General features: G+C 39.4%; 1 protein-coding gene across 6 annotated transcripts in view; it reads left to right on the top strand.

Moving 5' to 3' along the window:
- The window catches only part of LOC149267472 (hyperosmolality-gated Ca2+ permeable channel 1.5-like), a 292,293-nt gene extending 279,605 nt beyond the window's left edge, over positions 1-12,688 (top strand). For all 6 annotated transcript variants that reach the window (XM_089433173.1, XM_089433142.1, XM_089433149.1 and 3 more), the window contains one exon: positions 11,985-12,688. In XM_089433173.1, coding sequence (XP_089289299.1) covers positions 11,985-12,239 — 255 coding nt within the window. In that variant the 3' untranslated portion in view covers positions 12,240-12,688. The remainder of the gene's footprint in view (positions 1-11,984) is intronic.
- The last annotated feature ends 13,090 nt before the right edge of the window (positions 12,689-25,778 follow it).

The following is a 25,778-nucleotide window of genomic DNA, read 5'->3' as shown; positions in this document are numbered from 1 at the left end:
TTACTGGTTGCAAATATTTTTTTCTTATTGTAGATGATTTCAGTAGAAAGATGTGGGTGTAGTTTCTAAAACATAAATATGATGTATTTAGTATCTTTTAGAAGTTTAAATCCTTAGTTGAAAAAGAGTCTGGCTATAATATCATAACTCTTAGGATAGATAACGGGGGGGTGGGGGGGGGGAATTTTGTTCTTCTGCTTTCTCCAACTTCTGTGATACCCATGGCATCAAATGCCAGTTAACTACACCCTACACTCCTTAGCAGAACAGTGTTGTCGAATGTCGCAACCGTATAGTTGTTGAAATGGCTCGTTCCATGTTACAACATAGGAGTGTTCCGAACAAATTTTGGGCTGAAGCAGTGTTTACTGCTGTCTATCTTCTTAACCGATCACCTACTCAGGCTGTTAAGGGGAAGACTCCAGAAGAGGTTTGGTCTGGCCGTAAGCCTAAGATCAGTCACCTCAAAGTGTTTGGCTCGGTTGCATATGTTTGGATTCCAGCTACTAAGCGCTCTAAATTGGATTCCAAAAGCCAGAAACTCATGATGACAGGGTACAATGATCACCACAAGGCCTAGAGGTTGATAGATATAGACAATGATCGTCTTATCTTCAATCGAGACGTAGTATTTGATGAAGACAGAGGGTTCTTTCAGTCTCCTCCTTTTGAGCAGTGTTCTGAGGATCAGCCTCACAGTGTTCTTCTTCCGTTAGGTCCACCTGATGGGAGGGATGATGCAGCATCAATATTTGATGATGCACTACCTGAGTTCCCTCCGGAAAATAATCCTCCTCTCGTTGCTCCTGTTGTTCCTGAGCCTCCTCCACCTACTCCAGATATTGGTTCTTCTACTCTCCGGCCTAAATGGTGGGCTAAAACTATTGGTGATCTCCGGGATAATGAGCTCCTTGAAGGTAGAACTTCCAGAAATAAGAGCAAACAACAACCTACAATAAATTTTGCTCTTATGGCTAACCTACACAGTGTTTTTGAGCCTCAAACCTATTCAGAGGCTAAGGGTATACCTGAGTGGGAACAGGCTATGGAAGTTGAATTCCAGAGTCTTCAGAAGAATCACACTTGTACCATTTTTGATTTGCGAATGGGTGTATAAAGTGAAATACAAAGCTGACGAAACCCTGGACAAGTATAAGGCTCGCCTTGTTGCTTGAGGGTTCTCGCAGAAGGAAGACATAGATTTTGAGGAGACCTTTGCTCCTACAGCCAAGATGAGTACCATACGGCTCGTCCTTGCCTTAGCAACTCAGTTCAGTTGGAAAGTCCATCAGATGGATGTAAAGAGTGCTTTTTTCAATGGTGACTTACAGGAAGAAGTCTACATGATGCAACCTCCAGGATTCAAGGTTGCCGGTCAAGAACAAAAAGTCTGTAGATTAGTCAAAGCACTCTATGGTCTGAAACAAGCCCCTCGGGCTTGGTACATGAAAATTGATAAGTACCTAACAGATCATGGCTTTCAGCAGAGTCCATCTGATGCAAACCTGTATAACATACCGGTGATGATATTTTGTTTGTGGTTGGCTATGTGGATGACCTTATCATTACTGGCAGTTCAGGACATTTGATCCATGGGATCAAATAGGATTTGTGCAACACTTTTGATATGACAGATTTGGGACTTCTTCATTATTGTTTGGGGGTTGAAGTCTGGTAGACTAAGAACAACATCTTTCTCTCTCAGTCCAAGTATGCCAAAAGTCTTGTGGACAGGTTCAGAATGCAGGATTGCAAACCTGCCACGACTTCTATGGAACCAGGGCTCAAACTTTCAGCTCAGTCATCCTCACCACTTGTGGATGAATCTTTATTCAGGCAATTAGTGGGCAGCCTCATCTACCTTACTGCCACTAGACCTGATATTAGTTTTGCAGTGAGCTACATTTCACGCTTCATGACAGCTCCTAAGGCTGATCATTGGATAGCAGCAAAGCGTGTGCTGCGTTATGTGAGTGGCACTCCTGATTATGGACTTCTGTACACTCAGAGTTTAGATCCTACACTCAATGGTTACACAGATTTCGATTGGGCAAGTTCGGTTGATGATCGTAAATCTACAACTGGGTATGTGTTTAGTCTGGGATCGGGTGTTGTCACATGGACTAGTAAGAAGCAGCAGGCAATGGCTCTCTCCTCGACAGAAGCAGAGTATCGGGGAGCAGTTAAGGCATCTTGTGAGGCAGTTTGGCTTTGATGTATGCTTGCGGATATGCATGTTTCCCAGGCAGGTCCTACTCCCTTGTTCTGTGATAATGAAGGAGTGCTCAAACTTGCTAAGAATCTAGTCTTCCATGAACGAACAAAGCATGTGGAAACCCATTGTCACTACATTCGACAGCTTGTTGAAGACGGATCCATTAAGTTGTTGTATGTTCCCACAACGGAGCAGCCAACAGACATCTTCACCAAGCCCCTTAGTCCTGATAAGTTTGTAAAATTTAGGGGGTCTATAGGTGTTGTAAATAGATTGAGCATTAAGGGAGGGTATTAGAATAATGCCATTTTAGTGTTTAATGCTCATTTATTCGGATAAGATCGTCTGGACTCTGTGATCTTATTAGCAGTTTCTTATTAGAAACTTGTTGTTCCTATTTTCTTAGTAGAAACTTGTTGTTTCTATTTCTTAGTAGAAACTTGCTGTATCTGTAAATATATTTGTATTATTTATTTGAGCTTCATTGCTCATTGTAAATCAATTCAATTCATTCATTGATTAGAGTTAACTGTAAGTTGATGCATTAGTGCACTCAACTAGTGCTACTCCAGTTAACTAAATATTCCCTCATCAGAAACTCATGCATGTCGATTCTAAGAAAGACCCAGTTCAGACTAGAGTGCAGTGACAATGCACTATTTATTTTATGATTTTCTGAGTTGCACTGATAGTGCATGCATTCAGGAACTGAGGAATTTCCCTTTAAATAAATGCTAATTCTCTCAGGAATTGTGCAAAGAATTAGAAGCTTGATGGCTTGGAAATTTGGCTAAGTATTGGCCAAAGGAGGTCATCCAACGGAGGATAGGAAATACTTGTGCAGGTTAAGCTCAATGTTGAGCAAAGCATATTGTATTCATCCAAATTCTTTGACCAAGGATGTATTGGAATAGAGACTTGAGAGCTTGTGAGGAGGCTAAGTTTTGGCCTTGAGCTTGCTTATGAGTTGGAGATTGAATTTGCTGAGTGCTGGGATTGTTCTAGAGAGAACAAGCATTGTAATTTCATCTTGATTTTCCGTATTTATACAAAATAGTTAGTGGGGTTTTGATCCATGGCTTTCCTCGGATATTTATTGTGTTATGTGCCGTTGATGTTCTTCCTCTTGTCGATTATTGTTTTGCTCGATCTTTATGTGCTTTCGCTATAAAGAGTAGAAGTAAATTACATGAGCCTGTGAATCTACAAGATTTTCTACATATCCAAGACCTGGTACAAACAGTACATCCTAGACCTGCATCATACGTCCTGTCTCCATCCTGAATGGCACAACACCCGATCCTCGGATCTCCAACTGATTCTTGTCACCCAACACCATGTGCAACTTCGAGTCCCATCCAGCTAGAGTCTCAAAAACCTCCTGTGACCTTGTCATATGCTTCGTCGCACCACTGCCCACATACCATCCATCCTCAGTGATAGTAGTCTGTGAGAAATGAGAAATCATAGCAAAGTCCTCCTCTTCCTGTTGATTTGGGGTAGCATCGGATGTGTTCTAGCCATGACAATTAGTGGAGAGGCTAAAGCACATGAGATCTCCAAGACCCATAAATGGTTTGGGCAGATTCTAACCGGTTTGGGAGATTTTAAAATAATTAATATTTTTAATGGAGTTCCTATGTCTAAACTTAGGAAAAATAAAATATTAATGGGTATTAATATAAAACTGGGTTAGAATGTTCCAAAAGTCATGGGTCAAGCCAAATCTAATCTTAGCTATTGATTAGAGATGTAATCTCAGCCGTTGATAGACTAACGGGAAAAGTATAAGAGGAGGCTTGAGGGTCAGTTGGAGAACACGCCAAGAGAGATCAAGAACTCGATTTTCTGGGGCAAGGTTTGTTGAGGAAATTGAGTGAGGTGATCTGAGTTGTAGCTGAGGGGCAGTGAATACATAGCAGAGAGGCAGACTTAGTACTGGGAGGATCAGCGCAGAAGCCGGGAGAGGTTGACGTAGAGCCAGCTAGAGGCCACGCAGAGGCAGCCAGGAGTTGCGTAGAGCCAGAGAGGGCCAGCGTGTGAGACACAAAGGCTCTAGAGGCTGACGCAGAGCCCCAAGAGGCTGATGCTAGGCCAGATAGGTTGACGCTGGGCAAGAGAGGCTGACGCAGGCCCTAGAGGTAGTGCTGGGAGATTTTCGTGGGATAGATTGGAGTTGGAGATCTGGATAGGGTAACGTTGTCCCTATCAGGGTGACATAGAGCAACAAAAGCTGTATTGTTGCTGTGGGATCGTTCATCTGGTGATTTAGCCAAAATGTCTGTCTCTGACTGAGATGTACTACTGCCGAGGGCATTCTCTGTTGGGTGAGCCATTTCTATTACCCTAGTTGTATTCTGAAACTGCATAATAATAAAACCCTCTGAATAGCTACACCGGTGTTCTCGCATTGGGTTTTTCCGAGGACATTAGTCCAAAAACAACGGTGTCACTTGTCTGCTTGTTTACTTTTAGCTAATGATTTGTATGTGTTGGTAATGTACTTGTATTTATTTTCAGTATTTACATGGTAAATAACTTGTTAAGTAAATGAACAAGTAGGAAGAAATAAATTAGATAGTACAGGAAGAATTTCTAACGGGTTAAACGTAGAAATTCCAACACTTCCATTCTCTTTGAAAGATTGTCCATCTCTACTACACCGGAAACACCAGAGGCCTGCTTTCCTTTCTTCTTTTCATCATTTCCCTTCTTCTTCATCGGACATCTCGATGAAAAATGACCCATCTTGCCACAGTTGAAACACTTGACTTTACTCAAGTCCTTCTTGTGCTTACTCTTCATTTGTGATGCAAGTGCCACGTCATCATCTAAAACTTTCTGCTTCGGTTGAAGATCCTCGTCTCACAACTCTTTCTGAACGAAGTCATCCCACAACCTATCCTAGTTTGGTGGCTTCTCCCTGGCAACAATTCCTTTGATTAAAGGCTTCTCTTCATCGGTGAACCCTTTCAAGGTAACCCTTACCATATCTCCATTTGAAACAGTCACACCAATGGCAGCAAGCTCATCTTTGACCTGAGACAATCTCGTCAGATACGAGGCCATGCTTTAACCCTTTAACATCTTGGTGGCCTTCAACTTGTCCTCTAATACCAGTACCCCATTCCCGTTCTTATTCGGGAACAAATTCTGAAGAGCCATCCACATCTCATGTGTGGTGTTCTTCTCGAACAAATGAGGTATTAGGGCATCCCTCACACCATCAAGGATGATCAATCCGCCCTCGCATCCAAATCTTCCCATATTTCAAGCTCCTTAGGGTCTGTTGGCTTCTTGATTGCTTTCTTGGCAAAATCCCAGATCTCGTTGACTTGCAAGATCAATTTGATTCTTTCCTTCCATGGACTATAGTTGGACAACCTGTCCAATCTGTCCTTTTCTCCGTATACCTGCCTGCAACTTCGATATTGTAGTAAACCCTTCACTCACGATGTGACCAACTCCCTCTCACCCTGTACTTCGCTGCACACAACTTTGATTTACTCACTTTCAAAGTAGCCCTGACACACTCTGATACCATGTTGAATCTCCACGACCTTGGGTCTAGGTTAGAGTCTTAAAATCATTGACGCTACCTAATCAAGAATCTCAACCATAAACTACTTTGCACAGCGGAAATATAAAGCAGTAAATCACATATGCACAATATACACAGTTTTAAACAAAATTGTACAATATGTACAATCCCAATCTTCGTTATATTAAACCAAATTCTGAATAATACAACAGTCTATGGTATACAAGATACAATGACAAACTTCATTGTAGCTTCTATGTCGTATCTTGTCCTGTCGGTCCTTTGCTTCCGTACTGCTCACTAGTAGTGCCTTAGTCCATCAAGGCATCTACACATCGAGACTCCAAGAGGGCTGCCTTCTATCACTGCTGCAAGTCACGTCTGCTACAATGAACACGGTCTCATCAATTGCTCTCTGGGTAGGCCTAATTCCCGAGCTCCAATCTGCCAATCTAGCAGTCACTTTAGTCCATCAAAGTGCTGCACATAAGGCTGCAATCCTTCACCCAAACAAGCACCAACAACGTCCTTCTTGTCTGCTGCTCTAGTTCTAATTCCCGAGCTCCAATCTGCCAATCTAGCAGTCACTTTAGTCCATCAAAGTGCTGCACATAAGGCTGCAATCCTTCACCCAAACACGCACCAATAACGCCCTTCGTGTCTGCTGCTCTAGGGCTACTTTGGGTAGCCAACACACTGCTCTCCAATCAGCTCTATGACACCCAATACTTCACTGCAGAATCTGCTCCTTGGGAGACACCTTCCCTCCCCGGAATGTCTTCCAATTGGCTCCAACAGGCTGCTAGATAAACTGATCCAAACTGGTCAACACCTTTGACCCAACATCCCTCCACAAACACTGCTGCAACACTGTTTGCACTGCTGTTTTCTACACTCCTGGTTAGGGCTTGTCCTGCAGCCCTAGTTCCACCGCAAGCAAGCCCTTACAGGGCTACGGTCCACTTTGGAGACCCTCCTCTCATGCCACACTGCCTCCTAAAGGTGTTGTCCACCCTTAGCAACCCTTAATGCAGCCTCCAGCTGTGTGCTATGGCCTGCGGCCTAGCAAAACAGCTTGCTGTAGCTTTCAGCCTTCACAAATGGTACCCAAACAATCCCAAACAGCAGCGTTTAGCTCCCTCATGAACTTGGCCTAGCTTCCATGAACCTCGGCCTTAGGAACAACAATATATCAGCCCAAAAACAGACCCTTGTACCTTAGCTAACTCGGCTTCTAGCACAGGTTTCAGACCCTTCTCCTCACACTGTCCAAGACTCCTTTCTTGCTGCGGCTAGGCTTCCTATCTCATCCAAATTTCAGAGCACCTTCTTGAGAAGACGTTGCACTTTTGGATGCTTCAAATGACTCCAATACATCCTTAATTTATAGCCTTTAAGGCCTCCAACGAATCACATGAAGAGACATGCCTTTTGCATTTATGATTTTACTTCAAGTCGGCCTACTTGAAAATCCCAATAATAATTATGTCAACTTCAAAATTCAATTTCTCCCAAATGGCAACTCGGATTCGGATGATTTTTAATGCGTTGGAATCGTCTTTCCGAGCACTATCATCCTCGTCCATCACATACCATGACGTGAATCCATCATGGTTTTTCCCCAAAACACCGTGGGTGCCAAAACCCCATACTTGGGTTCCAAGCCCACAAGCTGCCCTTGTGGAACTTTGTCCTCCAAACCTTGAACCCTCGGGCTTGGAGTACCCCCCAAGCTACACAAATCATCATTTGTTGGCATCGCGCTCTGTTCTCTTCCTAGAGTGATGTTGTTTTGATATCATGCTCTAATCTCTGTTTATAGTGAGCTTGTTTTGGTGGATGTCAAACAATGCATATGAGCCATACGTCAGGGGTATTGACTGGGTTATGGCAATGTGGTTGATGCAGGTAATATTGATGATGATGCTTATCTTAATCTCGATAATCCTTTCTCAGAGAAATATTCAACTTGAGAATATATTGATGAGTCAGTTAAGAGGGAGTGTTGAAATTGTAACTAGGTTCGGGATTCATAATTATGATATTGTAAAAATTCAAAAAGTATGTATTTGAGTAAAAAAAAAGTTATTTTATCAGTTAGCCCTCCAAAAGACAAGTCAGCCTACCCAAAGGACGTGTTCCTTCGAATGAATGAACAATTGTATATTGGCATATATACTTCATCACTCAGTAACCAGTTCGTATTTCTTCTGTGGAGGACAAGATTTGGATTTGTCTGAGGCGTAGTTTTAAAAACCGGCCTAGCTAACCGGTAACTGGTCTAACCGGCCGATTAGTAGGCCCATCGGTTGGAATCGGTGAAAAAACCGGGTTTAATAGGCTGTGTGGCGAAAAATTTGACCTAACCGGTCCTAATCGATCCTAAACCGGCCGGTTACCTGCCATTCCCACCGAGTACCCACAGTGTGGCTTTTCCAAGGTATTTTAGGGGTTTTAGAGGGAAATTAAGGGTGCTTTCCCTCCAAAAACACCCTCTCCAAGCTTTTAAGGAACAAAAACGGTTAAATGATCTTGTTTTTAATGTTCGTGCAATACAACCTTCGATTGAGGAGGAACCAAATGATGAACAAAGCACCTAATCTAGATCCCATTTTGTTGGACGATATTGATCCAACATCAGAATGGATGGAGGAGACTGAAGATCCTGTGTTTGAGGCTGATTTTGATATCAACATGGCTTTAGCGAGGGATGAAGCAGATTTTGTGGTAGCATCAGAACCAAGATCAGTAGCGGCATCAAGGAAAGGCAAATAACCAATGGAAGGCACTAGTCGTGCAGGTCGACAAACTCGTGCTTCCATTAGGTCCACTTCTATTGTTATTGGTGGCATTGCTACTGAGGTTGCAGATCAGGCTGAGGCATCCTTAGACTCTGAACCAGATGATGTCTATGTAGCTCTTGATGATGATCCTGTGGCTAGTAGTGGTGATGAACTTGATGATTGATCATGTGTACACTGTAGACTTGTAGTAGGCCAATGGCCTCATAGCTTGCAGCATTGTTTTTGGACTTTATAGGCCATTTAGAGCCTCATTGCTTATGTATTTTGCTATTTTGTCGATGATATGTATTGCACTCGGTGCCATTTCGATATATTCACCTTTACATGGTATATAAATGAGCAAATTTTGCATATTTTGTCTCTATTGGCTTGGCATCATGGTTTTAAATCTTAAAAATAGTTTTGTTTCATTAAAAATTAATTATTTAATATATTTTTCTAAAACCGGTTCATTTAGACCAAACCAGTCCCGGTTAGACCGGTTCCAGTCGGTAAACCGGTTCATTAGGTGGACCGGTCTGGTCACCGGTTCCGGTTTTAAAAACACTGGTCTGAGGCACTTATCTTCTGTGGTATGCGATGTATTTGAGGGACAATATTCTGTGATAATGCGGAACTACTGTGGCAACAGAAATTTGTGGTATCCGAGCTTAATGTGGCAACATATTTTCTGTGGTATCTGAGTTCACTGGCACTAAACTTCTATGGTTTCCAAACTATCTACGAAACTATATTTTTTGTGGCTATGTGAGTTCTTAAGGGTTATATTCTTCTACAGTTGTGAGAGTAGCATGTGGCATTCAAAAGATAGCATTGTGGACAGACATGAGGAGGGCTGACTTGGCACTTGGATTACTGGTCAATCTATCTATGATTTGGATTTCTCTTGTTGACAAAAAATTCTGTAAGGAAAGGATTGCTGGGTTTTCCCCTTGTGGGTTTTGCCCTGCTCAGTGGCCTAATTTCTGGTGTGTCTCATCTTTTTGTGCATTGTACTTGTATAATTGCTTGAAGACCTAATTGAATGAAATAAATACTAAATGAAGAACATATATAACAATCACAAATAATTATCATGATTAGAAATTCTAGATTGCACTCGAATTTCAACATATAACAGCCTATCACGTCATAGGTCTCAGGTAACTCCACAAAGAGTGCCTTCTTCTTTGTACTTGCATTATTTCTATTCCAGAAAAAAGAGAGTAGAGCAGTCTGACCTTCCAGCTGGGTTCTCTCCTGTAAGGGTTACAAAGGGCATATCTGTTGTTCATTGTGGTTGGTGTGCGATTGTATTTTATTGTTCTCAATTTTCTGCACTTTATGTATTAGATGCATAAGCAAAAAGGAAATAATTAATAAATTTGGAATTTAAGGAAATTAAACCTCATAGTATAGGACCATTGGTTTTAGTGTATTTTATTTAGATCTGTTTTGATGAATTTTCCAGTGGAATATCCATGGGAGTTTATGGGGGTCTCCAATGGCGATTTGAAAGGAGCCATTGAAGTGTGCTGCATATTATCATAGTGCGAAGGCCAGAATCTAGATTTCGATACAATCAAAAATTGATCCATTGAATTAAGCTGACAATCATTCATATAATCATCTGTAGAGTAGGGTAGGGATTGCAGACTTGTGAGTAGGAAACTCCCTAGAAGGCATTGAGAGGGGCCTCCCATTGCAAATAAATGAACACATGCCTGTTAGAGTCTCTATGAATCACCGCTAGATGTTGACGAGTACGCCTTGTGACACCAATTGCGATACCCAATATAAAAATACCAGTTCTTGGAATATGAAGAATATTTCCAAATAAGCTGGAGTCAGTACCAAGAGTATCATCCTCTCAATTTGGTATAACTTGATGTACAAGTCCTCTGTCTAACAAGGAAGCAGTCCATTCTGTCCAGAAAAGAAAAGTCTCCATGAAGAACTCAAGAGAACCCGCTGAAGTGAACAGGAAGAGGTTTGAAACCCTATAATAACAATTTTCCAAAAAGTGTCACCATCAAGCAATCATATGGGTGAATAGGACCAATGTTGCCTAGAAAAGCTACAAAATTTTGGCTGAAACGAAGCAGAAAAACTTAAAAGAGTGCACTACCCTTGAAGAGGGTACGAATTTGCAATAAAGTCTCATTTAATCTGCTGCAAAGAAGAGAAAAGTGCCAAAGAGAAGGGTGCTGGTGAAATAGATGGTAGAAATGCTAAAAAAATTTGCATTGTCCAAGAAAATTCTGAAAATCTTCAGATTTGAAACAACCTTAAAAATTGCTTGAAAACCTTGGTTTCAAGCCTAAAACCAGTTCTTGTCATTGCAATGCATACTCAGGTTATGCTCCAATGGGTGCATAACATAATTGTTATTACAGTTTATGATAGATATAGGACTTTGATCAGATCCGTCATCCCTTGGCAGGATTGGATGTGAAATCTAGACACTTTCTTGACTGTCAGTGCACCTGGTAACCCAGCACCAGGTTTGACTGTAAAATCTTTTTGGCAATGTAAAATTTTCACCTATGCTATATCTTCTTTATTCACCAAAAAGCGAGGTGTATATGATCTTGCATTTCTCTTTCCTTGATTTTGCTATTTCCTTGTAGTGCACTGTAAAAACAGCTAGTATTCTACAACTATATAGTCCATCAGTTTTTTTTCTTTTCTGGTACAGCATGAGAGCAATGAAACTAATGTTTTGCTGGATGTATGAATCACTAGGAATTTTTTATCAGAGAAGCAACTGCACCATTGTAAGAATCTAGAAAGACTATCATTCAAGTGTCATCCATTTGCCTTTGAAATTTACCCTTTTTCTGCTGCTACTTGAAATCGTTGCATCAGGAGTTTCTTTTTGATGGGATACAGGAATCCTGGTCAATACCCGTTATAAGACAAGAAAAAGCTGATGGGTAGTGTGTTTTATATTTATTGGTTGCTTTGGAAAGGGATAGTGGAAGAACTTCCACTTCTCTAGTTTATACAGATCTAATTAATAATTAGTTTGTCTTTTCTCAAAATATATCAATAATTATTTTTTATTGTTTTCTTGGTTTGTTCTCACGAACTGCAATATGCTATCCTTTTGAGTCCATGACATCACATTTTCATAGTCGACGGTGTAAGGAATCTCATTGCAATTATGATTTAGATGTGATTATTTAATGCTTTGATCGGTTAGAAGGGAGACAGGAAATCACCAGCATCAATTCTGTAGTATGATGTTTTAAGTTGTCAGTCAGAGATTGAAAAATATTAGGGTTGGTTGCTATTGTTCTCTACATCCCTTGTTGCTTATTTATGTGCTTAGTAATTTTAATTATACGTTTTTTATATTAATATAAGCACTGGGATGCAACATCTAAGAACTGGTCACAAAATATTTTTCTAATTTCTTTTGCATATCTTTTGATGTTTCTAGGAAGCCATGGCAAAGGATACTTTGGAGCGGGCCACAGAACCAAACCTTAATCTCAAAGGATACCTGACTAATTCGTACTTGCATCCTATCTTTAAGAGTGAAGAGAACGAGGAGAATGAAATGGGAGAATGGAGAGACGATGATAGTTTGGTACTGACAAAGCGTCATTCAAAACTGAACACCCCTGGAGCTAGTGAGAACAGCTACATTGCCTCACCAGAGTATGATGAGGAGACCTATAACTACCAAGTCTGATTATGCTTTCGTATTTAATTCTTCAGAGCAGGAGCTTAGAAATTCCCTGGATCATTGAAAGGAGAAATTGCTGGGATTGTTGAGTCTGTAGGAGCTGAGAGGGAATCTAACACTCAGCCTTGTCATTGCAATTGCTGGTGTACAGTACAAACTACTTATTATGATACAGGATCTTTTTAGAACATGTTTAAGCAGAAATGGGCACTGTAAGATAAATTTGTATGTATGAACTTGAAGAGAAAAAGTAATCACATCTATTGATTGGAATATAGGCGAGTGTGTTGCTCTTCTGGGCGTTGTTTTCTTTGATTTGCTTGAACTGTTCGAACTGCAGGACAGGTTAATTACATGATATAACAGAAAAGCTGTTTAATTGTCAGCTCCACAGTAGTCATGTTGAATACAACTTCCACAGTCAAAAGTAATCCATTTTGGAGAGTTTTCAACAATTGAGTTTTAAAATACGTGAAAGGTGAAATGGGTTACCTATGTTATAATCTGTTTTGAATCGTTTATCATCATGAGAGCTCTTTTACAGAAAGGTTTATGCTTGCAATATTTATGTATTGATTGGACCAACTTTGCTAGAAATATACAAAATAACACCATAAAGTTTAACAAATATGGAACCATAAAGTTCTAACAAATCTGAAATTCTGATTGCGCAGATCAATAATTGGAAAAAAGAAAAAGAACTGCATGTGCTTTCACTATTTGCCCCACTGCAACATTAAACTTTTGCAACACTTAAAAGAAGCCATGCATTGATTTAATGAATCAATGAATTCAAAATTATATAGTAAAGAGTTGTGTTTTTTCATAGACATGTCCTTTCATGTGTCTCTTCATTAACTATTATTATTATTATTATTATTCATAACAATGCCTTCTCCTTTAGAAATGCTTGTTTTCAAAACATATTGATGAAAATGCTTGATACATTTTTCTGTCTCAGATTGTCTTTGTATCTTTATCAAATCTTGGAATTGTCATCTTTGCTGATACAAGACAATATGGACTTCTACTTGTGGTACAAAATTGTCGCACCATTAAATCATCTAACCATCTCAAATCATTTTTTTTGTGGAACTTTTTGGTTATTTGGTACTTGAGATGAATTCTTATCATAAGTCTTGATTTGACTAACATCAATATTTTTCGAAAGATAAGTTGGTTGTTTTTGTCCTATATGATGTTGTTATGTTGAATGATTAAGGTACTTGCTTTTATGAAGAGGATGTCAATCAGGTATTTTCGTACCCTGATTTTCAAGTACTAATGTTGCCAAGTTGATTATGGAATCTTCACTTAGGAATTTCCATCATTTGTATTGCAACATTTGAGTATGTTTTGACTTCAATTACATTGGCATCTTTCCGAGTGCCTTTTTTATGTAGAATCTGTGTTTGTTCCCTTCTCAACTTGGACATTTTTACTTGAAGTCTTTGATGCTTCTGTTTAAATAGATTGTTTTTTTATGTTTTCCAATGATTGCTTCTGTCAGCACAAGCAGTAACTCCATTAGGCAGAAAAGATGATTCATTTTTCATTCAATCAGATAGGTCTATTATATACATGAGGGAGAGACTGTTCAGTTCATCTCCCGATGACTGTTCACATTTCTCATTTATTTATTTACAGATATTTACCCAATCACAAGGATTAGGTGTCAACATTCCGCCCTTAATCTGAAGGGATGTTGGTGAGTCCAAGCATCGTTCTGAATCGTTCAAGCTTTTCTCTTCTAAGTGCTTTGGTGAATATGTCTGCAATTTGCTCATTTGTGGAACAATGACGGAGATGGATTGTTTTGGCCTCAACATGATGTCGAATCAGATGATATTTAGTATTGATGTGCTTTGTTCGATCATGGAACTTTGGGTTCTTGGCCAACTTTATTGCAGAGGTATTGTCAATCATGAGTGGAGTTGATTGTACTTGTTTTACCTGCAAATTTTCAAGAATTTTCCTGAGCCACACAATTTCTTTTGCTGCTTCAGCTGCTGCCACGTATTCTGCTTCTGTTGTGGAATATGCTAGAACTAATTGTTTGCGTGATCTCTAGGAGACAGCTCATGATCCAAGACTTATAGCATATCCTAAAGTAGATACCCCAGTTTCTTTGTCTCCATCGAAGTCTGAATCAGAGTATTCGATCAAGCTGAAGTCATCCACCTGTGTACTTGATTCCAAAGTCTTGAGTTCCCTTCAAGTACTTTAGAACTCTTTTTGCAGCAGACCACTGTCTCTCACAAAGTTTTTGCATAAACCTGGAGAGGATTCCAACAACAAATGAAATGTCTGGTCTGGTAGTAGTTAAGTAGTTGAGACTTCTTACAAGCTGTCTATACTTTGTTGCATCTTCAAATTCCTTTCCTTCAATAGATGTGAGCTTTAAGTTTTGTTCCATTGGAGTAGTAAGAGGATTGCACTCTGTCATGCCAAACTTGTTCAAAAAATCTCCAATGTATTTTTTTTGAGAAAGAAATATGGACTTTGGATGTTGGGTTACTTCAATGCCAAGATAGTAATGAACATAGCCCAAATCAATCATTTCGAAACTTTTCCCCAATTCCTTCTTTATGGATGCAATGTAGCTTTCATTGTTCCCTGTCATTAAAAGATCATCTACATATACCACAAGATATACAACTGTTTTGCCATCTTTCTTGACAAATAAAGTTGCATCATCAAGATCAAAATGATTGAAGTTGAGTTTCAGAAGATGCTCAGTTAGTTTTTCATACCAGGCTCGCAGTGCTTGTTTGAGGCCATACAAGGACTTCACAAGTTTGCATACTTTATGTTCATGTCCTTTCACAGCAAATGCTTCAGGCAGGGACATAAAAACATTCTCTTTTAGATCTCCATTCAAGAAGGCAGTTTTTACATCCATTTAATGGACTTTCCAACCGTTCTGAGCTGCTAGTGCAAAGAGTGCCCTGGTGGTGGCCCATTTTGCTGTGGGGGCAAAAGTTTCCTCATAATCGACCCCTTCCTTCTGTGTAAAACCTTTTGCCACAAGCTTAGCTTTGTGCTTGTCAAGTGAGCCATCAGCTTTGTACTTCTTCTTGTAGACCCACTTGCAGCCAATTGGTTTGGTTCCAAATGGAAGATCAACCAGCTTCCAAGTGTTGTTCTTTATGAGGGCATCATACTCCTTTTGCATCATTTCTTTCCATTCATCATGAGAAGCAACTTCTTTAAAGGAAGTTGGTTCAAAATCTGTAGACAAGTTCAATTCACAATCATAAGAAACATCCATATCAACAGGTGAATTAGAGTCATCTACATCACCTCCGTTTTGTCGGTTTGAATTTCTCGTCCCTGTTTTTCCAATTTCATCAGGATGAACACTTTCAATGTCTTTGTCAGCCACTTCGGGGGACCTTTCTGAGATGGTCCAGGTTGCTCTGTTGATTGAGTTGGAACTGAATCAAGATTGAGTCTCCCAATTCTATCAATTACATCACTTAAAGCATCATCCGTTGTTGGAGTTTCATTCGGGGGAGAGTGTTCTTCAGAAGAAGATTCCACATGTTGATCTAGAATAGGAATCCCCCCTTCAAGATGTAGAATCTGATTATCAAATTCTTGAAATGATTTTGTTTTTGCGAATCTATCCAAGCGGTCAAGTTGCCGCTCAACAACATTGTCAGATTTGGATGATTCAAGAAAAATTACATCTCTAGATACAACAAACTTTTTATTTACTTCATCATAGAGGCGGTATGCTTTGGAGGTGTTTGAATACCCCAGGAAGATACACTTACGACTTCTAGCACCAAGTTTGTTTCTATGTACCTTTGGTATCAAAGCATAACAGGTGGAACCAAAGACCCTGAGATGTTTTACCGAAGGAACATGTCCATACCACAATTCATAAGGAGTCTTATTTCTTATAGCATTAGATGGACATCTATTCTTTATATATGAAGCACATAGAACAGCATCAGCCCAAAACATTATCTTTACATTTTTGAAGAAAAACATGGATCATACCATATTCAAGATTGTTCTATTCATTCTTTCAGCTACACCAGTCTGTTGGGGATTATAAGGCACAATTGTTTGATGTTTCATCCCATGTTGGCGAAGATAGTTTTCAAATTCATTTGATGTGTATTCTTTTCCATTATCAGTGCGAATAGACCCAATATAAGATTGTGCATCATTTTCAATCCATTTATGAAAATTCTTGAATGTTTGAAAAGCATCAGATTTGTTTTTCAATAAATAAACCCAACACATTCTAGTGTAGTCATCAATAAATGTCATGATATATTTATTTCCATTTGCAGAAGGAACATGCATTGGACCACATAAATCTGAATGAATGAGTTCAAGCTTCCTATGTGCTCTTGAATGTGAATCATGAAAAGACTGTTTGCTATGCTTTCTTAGAATGCAAGCATCACATTGCTTATGTTTCCTAGGAATTGTAGGCAAACCAGCAACACCATTTTTTTTCAATAAGTAGAGAGTGTCATAGTTTAAATGTCCAAATCTAGCATGCCATAATAAACTTGATGGAAGTGTACATTCTTCATGATGAGAAATATATGAGAAATGTTGTGCATGAGCAGAGGTTCCTTGCAGTTTGAGAAGCCTTTCTTCTTCTATTCCCCTCATGACAAGTGAGTGGTCAGATGCTTTTCTTACCTCAAGCTTGCCATCAAACATATGAATGGAGTGACCTTGCTGGCGGATGTGGACCAAGGACAAGTAGTTTCTCTTGAGCTGTGGGAGATATAGAACATGATACAGAAGAAAGTCTGGAAGACCAAGCAGTTTAAGCCTGATTGTGCCAAGCCCTGATGGCTTGATTTTTGATTGATCTGCAAAGTATATTGCTCCATCAACATTGTCACTAAAATCTTCAAAAAAATCTTTTCTATGAGTCATGTGACAGGTTTCTCCTGAATCAAGGAACCAATCGTTTTCCAAGAAGCAAGTGAAGCATTAAACAAATCTTCATTTACTCCAATGTTACATTGTGCCTCAACATAGTGAGTGGATTCAGATGCTTTACCTTTGTCTGTATCATCAGTTTTACCATTCTGTTGATTTCTTTTCAGCTCAATTTTGTCCCATGGTAGCTTGCATGTAGAGGCATCATGTGATCCATTTCTTTTGCAGCGAATGCAGTGCAGATCTGCCTTTTGTCCTTGAGAATGTCTGCCCCCCCGCCTCTGAAATATCTTCCTCTTCCTCTTCGCCCACCTCTTCCTCTTGTAGAATCTCGAGCAAGATGCTTTTCTTTATGAGCAAGGCACACAGTCTCTTCAGAAGATTCAGGAGCTGTCTTCTTTCCAAAAGCTCGCTCTTTCAGCAAACTTTTTCACGAGAGAGTCAAAGGTTATATCTTTGAGATTTCCATTTGCTTGCAAAGACTCAAGATAATTGGAGTAAGTAGGATAAAGTGCCTTGAGAAAAGCAATAAGAGGGATATCTAGCTCAACCTTAGTGGATTTGATATCATGCATTATAGACTTTACTTCAGATGCAAGAGCAAGAGGATCATTATTTTGCAGTTCAGGAGTGAAGAGATTAATCATAAGTTGAACAACTTCAAGTGCAGAGTGTGAGTCATAGAGTTCTTTCAGCTTTTGTAAAGCTTCAAAGGCAGTTGAATATGATGAAATATGGCGATTCACCTCTTTATTTTCAGATGCTGCGATTAATGCATAGGCTTTGCTGTTCTTGTTTTCCAAAATGACGAGCTCTTTTTTTGAGGTAGGTTGTACTGTGTCATTGTCTCCTTCTCCGACACACACTCCTTTCCACAACTCATTGAAGATGAGGGTGTGTTTTATCATCCAGGACCATTCATGATAGTTCTCCTTGCCATTGAGAACTATTCCTACCATGGATATGATTGAATGCATTCTGTAAAGAAAAAACTTTTGCTGATAGAAAAGAATACTTCTGCCAATATACAGTGAAAATGTACTCAAAAGTTTTTGTGGGAAACAATTTTGGCTGTTTAATACAGTCAATAATCAATCATTCACCGCAAGCTCTACAAAGTTGGAGCAGCAACGACATCAACCGCGAGCTCTACAAAGTTGGAGTAGCAACGACATCACAATTTCAAAGCTCACTGAAAAGACTAAAAAATCACCATAAATCCCTTTGATTCTCTAGACCTTGAAGCCACGACTGTTTCTCTTGCCACGAGCCATCTCAAATTTCCACAATAGATATGATTGAATGCATTTTAAAATTGTGTACTGTAAAAAAAAACTTCTGCTGGCAAAATGTGTTGAATGTTTAATATTGTGAAAGTGGCAAAGTACTGTGATATGCTGGATTATACAACAACAATAACATTCAATAGTCCGCAACATTAACATTCAATAATCCGCAGCAATAACATTCAATGGATTATACCACAACAATATCATGGATTATACCCAATGTAATAAAAATGAGAAGCGGAGGTGTATTAAAAAAATGGAAAGCGATGGTGTGCGAAGTTGTGCATACAACGTAGCATGGAGTGGTAAGTAATTCGTCAAAAATTCTATTTAAACTTCGCGCCTAATTATACCAACGACGAACCTCTGGACTAGCATCACCATTGAGAATATGTGATAGCGTAAATACAAGAACAGCGTTCAAAAGACTTCGATGGCAGCGTAAATACATGTGGCAGTGTTAACAACCATATCACACAACCTTGTTCCTTGTTTCAACGTGGAGGCACCAGTTGATGAATTGCCGAGAGATCAGTGGCCGGTCTCACATTTGAGCAATCCTTCCAAGGTATGGTGGTCCTTTACACAGCACTCCCTCACACTTCAACAACACACACACAGCGACACTCTCAACAGCACACTCCAACAACACACTCAGGCGCGCATTAGCGAGACAGAGATTAGGAAAATCGTTCCATCGATTTCTGAAGGATGCTTCTTTCTGCCTCCAACACCTACTGACAAATCCTCCAACGCCTCTGGCAACGTCTAGAAGGTATTACCAGATGTTGGGATATTTCAGAAGGTGAGCAGCGCAGCGTATTATAGGTGAATATGAATAAAAATGTCAGTATGGCAGTATGGCAGCGCTATTCACAAAAAAATTTAACGTACAGCGCTTCTGTCTAGACAGAATGGACAGATGCGTTATGAGGCAGCGCTGGAAAGGAATATGGCAGAGGGAGGTTATTTCAGGACAGAGGCAGAGCAGCGCTGGAAGGTAACTCAGGACTGTATCATGTCAGGACAGGACAGAGGAGTTACAGGAGCATAATAGCTAAAACAAGGAGCTGGCTCTGATACCATGTCAGGCCAGGCAGTAACTCCATTAGGCAGAAAAGATGATTCATTTTTCATTCAATCAGGTAGGTCTATTATATACATGAGGGAGAGACTATTCAGTTCATCTCCCGATGACTGTTCACATTTCTCATTTATTTATTTACAGATATTTACCCAATCACAAGGATTAGGTGTCAACAGCTTCATAGCCGTGGATTTCTTGACTTGCACTATGCAAGTAATTTTTTACCATGATCTCTTAAGTGATTTTTTTTTAAATACTATTTGAGATAATTTGGTCAAATTCTTTTTTTCATCTTTAATATTGAGTTTTGACTTTCTTAAGTGATTAACTTTGAATTCAGACCTTAGGGTGAAGCTACTATTGAATCTGACTTGATTGTAATGTACTTAAGTGTTACCTTCTTTCTCCTATCTCTAAAATTCAAAAACCCTCTTCTTCTAATATGAAGGTACTCAAATTTTCAAACCAGGGTAAATCAAGAATTATGTCAATAGTTTCTTCAAACATAGAGTGACATTGAATTGAGATATGCATTCATAATCACGCTTTGTCACTTGTAAGTCAATTTCATATCTTTTTTTGATAAATATTTTCCTTTCCACCTATATTTGGTTGTAGAATTTATAATTGACTTGCCAATTTAATATTGATGCAATTTTAGCCCCACGGGGGTAGGCAAGTTGGTAATCACAATGCGGTGAAGTTCGTTAGAAAGGCGGGCTCCGTACTGAAGGTCACAAGTTCAAATCCCTCGGACTTGCCTTGGAGCTATATAGAGGGACGGGCGCAGCTCCCGGTGGTTATAGAGGTAGTGGTCAGAATTGACCCCGTGTAACGCGAGTCGCGAGGCTGCCCCTATTGCCGATTCCATTGTAATAATAAAAAAAATATTGATGCAATTTTCCTTCTTGTTTGTGTTGATAATGATATTAAATGCTTTTCCTTGATGCTCCCCTTTAGCGTAAACAATTTGTAATTTTCAATTGGAAGATCTTTATAAGAAAAACTTATTTCATTTTCGAATTATTCTTTTGTTTTTAAACTCTTTTTAAGATAATTATGTGTGTTCGCCTCCCCTCTACCAAAATATATATATATATATATATATATATATATATATATATATATAACTTTAATTACAGATTATAAATCATTTAAATGGTTTGCAACAGATCCACCTTCTGACATATTCATATTAAATAACCGTTTCATAAGAAATACCTTGTTTGAGGCCGAGGGTTTTTCACATAGTTTCGACAATGTCTGCATCAAACCCTCTGTCGTGGTTTCCTTCGAAATGTTGAAGGTGACTGATGCAGCAAGGCACAACCGTATTGTTCCGAGTGCCTTTCTATCGAGAAGGTTCCATTCTTCGTCTTTCATACCCGTCGGCATCTTTGTTTTTCCACCCAATGGTAGGTATAGATCTTTCTGATACAGATAATCTTCCATCTGCATCTTCCACAGTGAGAAGTTTTGGCCGTTAAATTTCTCAACCCTAAACTTACCATCTTCTGCCATTGCTCCCACTCGAACCAGGAACCCTTCTTTCCTGCGAGTTTATCAGCCAAATAGACCTTCGGCTCTGATACCAGTTGTTAGAAAATTATATATTACGGAGCAATGGAACACAAAATATTGCAGAAATATAAACACAGAAAACGCACAAAACAAGAGAGACACAGATATACGTGGTTCACCCAGTTTGGGCTACGTCCACCCCGAACAGCCAGTCCTTCCTTTCTATTATCCAGCAAAATGAAGAGATACAACCTACAGCAAATCCGCTGTAATATCCTCTGTTTTCTCTCACAGTCTCACCTCTCTGTTTCTCGCTCACAGAATACACATCTATCACACAGCCTCAAATACAATACCCTCATACAAAGAGAGGGGTTGCCTTCTAGGGCAAAAAACCCTAAACTAAACATAAGTTCTACCGTCAGATCATCCGCCTAATGAACGGCCCAGATTGACTAGAAATTACTATACTTTTACAAGGCAATTTTACAGCTGTTTTTAGCTTCGGGGGCGCTGTTTTATAGCGTAAACAATTTGTAATTTTCCTTGGATGCTCCCCTTTAAAGTAAACAATTTGTAATTTTCAATTGGAAGATCTTTATAAGAAAAACTTATTTCATTTTCGAATTATTCTTTTGTTTTTAAACTCTTTTTAAGATAATTATGTGTGTTCGCCTCCCCTCCACCAATATATATATATATATATATATAAAACTTTAATTACAGATTATAAAGACTATATTTATCACCTTATAATATTCTTATTAACTTAAGAGAATAAATATCCCACTTTTTAACTTTTATAATGTATCCTCAACGAAACTCACCTTTTGTATTTTTCTTCATGATCACTTAGGGTGCCCAAGGTTAAAACATGATTTGAGCAACCTTTCTTAAAGTGGATTAATTAAATGTTTGGAATATTTGATAATTGTTATGAGAAGTTATGTTGCTATATAGAACACGATGGTAACATATTAGCCTAGGTAACTATGATGATCGAGAATTTGAATCACTACACTGCATAGATGGTGTCAGTGGAAGATATGTTTCCTAGTAGTACGAACTCGATATCGACATGGTACATGTTGTAGCATCTATTGTTATTTAAATTTCGTTTTCAATTTTATCGCAAAAAATAATAAAATAAAATATTATGTTCTAATGGAATTAAAAGAGAATGTGGAAGCCCGAAAGAAGTGATTTGTTTTATAATTGATGGTTTTCGAACGTGAGAAACCCAGGAGAAGATTTGAGTCGTCTGATCGACAGGCAAAAGATCTCATGGTAATTGCGTGCTAACAAACGTGGAGGATAACTCCAAAATCAGATGCGAGAAATTATAAAACCGAGTTAAAACCTCAGTTAATCGGGGCTGTCCGCTTGAAGGTTTTAGATACGACAATAATCGCATGGTTAACAAGGATGAGGTTTAATCAAGAAAACAGACGCGATGGTTTATGGAATGTGATTTAATCCGTTGAAGTCCAGATCGATCACATCCGCTCATTAAGAAGGGATGAGATCCAATGGATATCGCGCCAAAAAGTGTTGGACACAGATTGTCATTGATGTCAATATGGCAATATTCAAGGAGCCAGAGGAAGCAAACAGAGCCATCGGAGGAAGTAGACAGAGCCATTGGAGGAAGCAGACAGAGCCATCAGAGCCATCAGAGAGCATACGGATTGCATATACACTATCGGGAGCAGAAATCACATATATGCGTGCAATTACACTATCGGGAGCCATTGGAGGAGCAATGGATCCATTTACACTATCGGGAGCTATCGGAGGAGCAAAGGATGCATTAACACTATCGAAGGCATAAACCCATATATATGTATGTGTATGTGTATGTGTATGTGTATGTGTATATATATATATATATATATATATATATAGGTGCATATACATATATATCGGTGATTCGGCTATGTGCCATCACCCCAAACCTCCGACTGCGATATATGCGTTGTGGACCCGACGACAACATTAAGGTAGGTTTAATGTTATATCGCATCTGCAGGAGGATCGGCGATGCCATGTATATATATATATATATATATATATATATATATATATATATATATATATATATATATATAGGCGCATATACATATATATCGGCGATTCGGCTATGTGCCATCACCCCAAACCCCCGACTGCGATATATGCGTTGCGGACCCGACGACAACATTAAGGTAGGTTTAATGTTATATCGCATCTGCAGGAGGATCGGCGATGCCATGGTCTCGATGTATAAAGGACCCCCTGAAGTCTTGAGCGCCGATTGCGATTACAGCAGACCCAATACAGTATAGATGCGGGTGTAATAACTCTTGAAGTCCGCCCTTCAATGTTTTCGCCTGTTTTTCTCTGATTTCCTGTGTATTTGCATATTTGGCTTGCGCGGGGTTTGGAGACAAAAAATACATTAAGGAATGCTCCCGATAGTTCAGGAGGTTGAACTAACACCGATTGAGATTGCGATTGGGATGTGGCATTTCCGTTAAACCATGCTGTCTTTATGTATGCCTGTTATCATTGAAAAATGAAGCTCTATTATAGTTTTGAACACACAACGAATGAAAAGCCAGGATGCTGAATGGAAAGCCAGTGCAGAGGAAACCGAAAATCCAAATCAATGGAGAAGAGGGAAGCCAAAGGACAAGCCAATGGAGAGGATGCTGAAGCGAGCATTGAAGAAGCAGAAGAGTCAGTAGGAAGCGGAAATGAATAGTCCGAGGCAACAGGAATACAAAAACAGGAGAAACAAGGAAGTTGCATGTGTGAATAATCAGTGAGAGAGTAAGCCAAAGTTAAGGCAGTGGCAAGAGTGGTAGGGGAAACAGGAGAATAGGAGTGAAGCAAAATCTTAGTAGGTTTGGGAGCAGAGATTTACAACAAAACAATTTATACCAGGTTTGGGTTGGAGCCCACAGGGTTGGAGCCTCAGAACTGAAAGGATTGGAATCCTTGGGAGTTGGTGCTCCTAAGTGCAGAACTATTGCTTTGGAAGAACATAGTTGGTGCTCTGGAGGTTGGAGCCTCACAAATTTCCAAGTTGGTGCTTGGCAACTGATTACAACTAGCTATATGCTGTATTTATTTCATTGTACTGTTTGTGTTAATAAAAGCATTCATTTCAGCTATCTATTTCTGTGTTCCACACACACACACACATATATATATATGCTTTGGTGATAAAAAGAACAACATAAAAAGAAACACTGATTCACCCCCCTCTCAGTATTTCCAACAAAAAGTGTGGAGCCTGATTATCTTCTATATTCAAAAGTATCGCCACATAGAACTGGGGTCCTATGTGGCGATACCTTTGAATATAGAAGATAATCAGGCTCCACACCCAACAATCTCCCACTTGGAGACTGATTGTAGCAACTCCACCGCTGCTCCATTTGCTGGACAATGACTCCTCTTTGGACCTGGCTATTTCTCATCTTCATCGTCATCCTTGAAGACCAACTGAAACTGAGCATATTCTCAGTTTCTCCCTGGTTACAACTTTTGTTAGCATATCTGCAGGATTCTGGCTAGTGTGTATCTTTTCCAGCTTCAACTCTCCATCTTCCAACACTGATCGTATGAAATGGTACTTGAGATGTATGTGTTTAGTCCTGGAATGAAATGCTGAGTTCTTTGCAAGATGAATGGCACTTTGGCTATCACTATATAACGTGCCCATATCATGCTCCTTACCCAATTCACCCATAAACCTTTGTAACCAAATCATTTCTTTACTAGCCTCTGTAGCAGCAACATACTCTGCTTCTGTTGTTGAAAGTGCAACAACACTTTGGATTTTTGAAACCCAACTGACAGCTGTTCCTCCAACAGTAAATACATATCCTGTAGTGCTCCTCCTGTTATCTCTGTCACCTGCCATATCTGCATCAACATATCCTTGTAGGGAGATGTTTGAACCACCAAAGCATAATGCTTGATTTGTGGTACCTTTCAAATATCTGAGAATCCATTTCACTGCCATCCAATGTTCCTTTCCTGGATTGTTCATGTACCTGCTTACAACTTCCACTGCATGTGCAATATCAGGCCTTGTGCAGACCATTGCATACATTAAGCTTCCAACTGCTGATGCATATGGAACTTTAGACATATAATCCATGTCTTCTTGGGTCTTTGGGCACATTTCCTTGCTAAGTTTGAAATGGCTAGCAAAAGGTGTACTAACTGGTTTTGCATTGTGCATGTTAAATCTTTTCAACACCTTTTGTATGTACTCATTCTGAGACAATGTTAATTTACGATTTTTCCTGTCTCTAGTTGTTCTCATACCAAGGATTTGTTTTGCAGCTCCCAAATCCTTCATTGCAAATGAATTTGCCAATTTTCTTTTGAGCACATTTATTTCCTGTATGTTAGATCCTGCAACAAGCATGTCATCTACATACAATAACAATATAATATAGTTTCCATAATTTTGCTTTTTCAAATAAACACAATGATCAGAGTGACATCTAGTATAACCTTGTTCAGACATAAACTTGTCAAATTTTAGATACCACTGCCTTGGAGCCTGTTTTAAGCCATACGAGCTCTTCTTCAACCTGCACACTAGTTTCTCCTTCCCTTTCACCTCATATCCTTGTGGCTGCTGCATATATATCTCTTCCTCCAAATCCCCATGGAGAAAGGTTGTCTTTACATCTAACTGCTCAAGATGAAAATCTTCAGCTGCTACAAGAC

Source organism: Pinus tabuliformis, chromosome 6, assembly GCF_031772625.1.
Source record: "Pinus tabuliformis cultivar Carrire ecotype Pingquan chromosome 6, CPIR1, whole genome shotgun sequence".
In the NCBI taxonomy this organism is placed as follows: domain Eukaryota; kingdom Viridiplantae; phylum Streptophyta; class Pinopsida; order Pinales; family Pinaceae; genus Pinus; species Pinus tabuliformis.
This window is presented reverse-complemented; position numbering and strand designations above follow the sequence as displayed.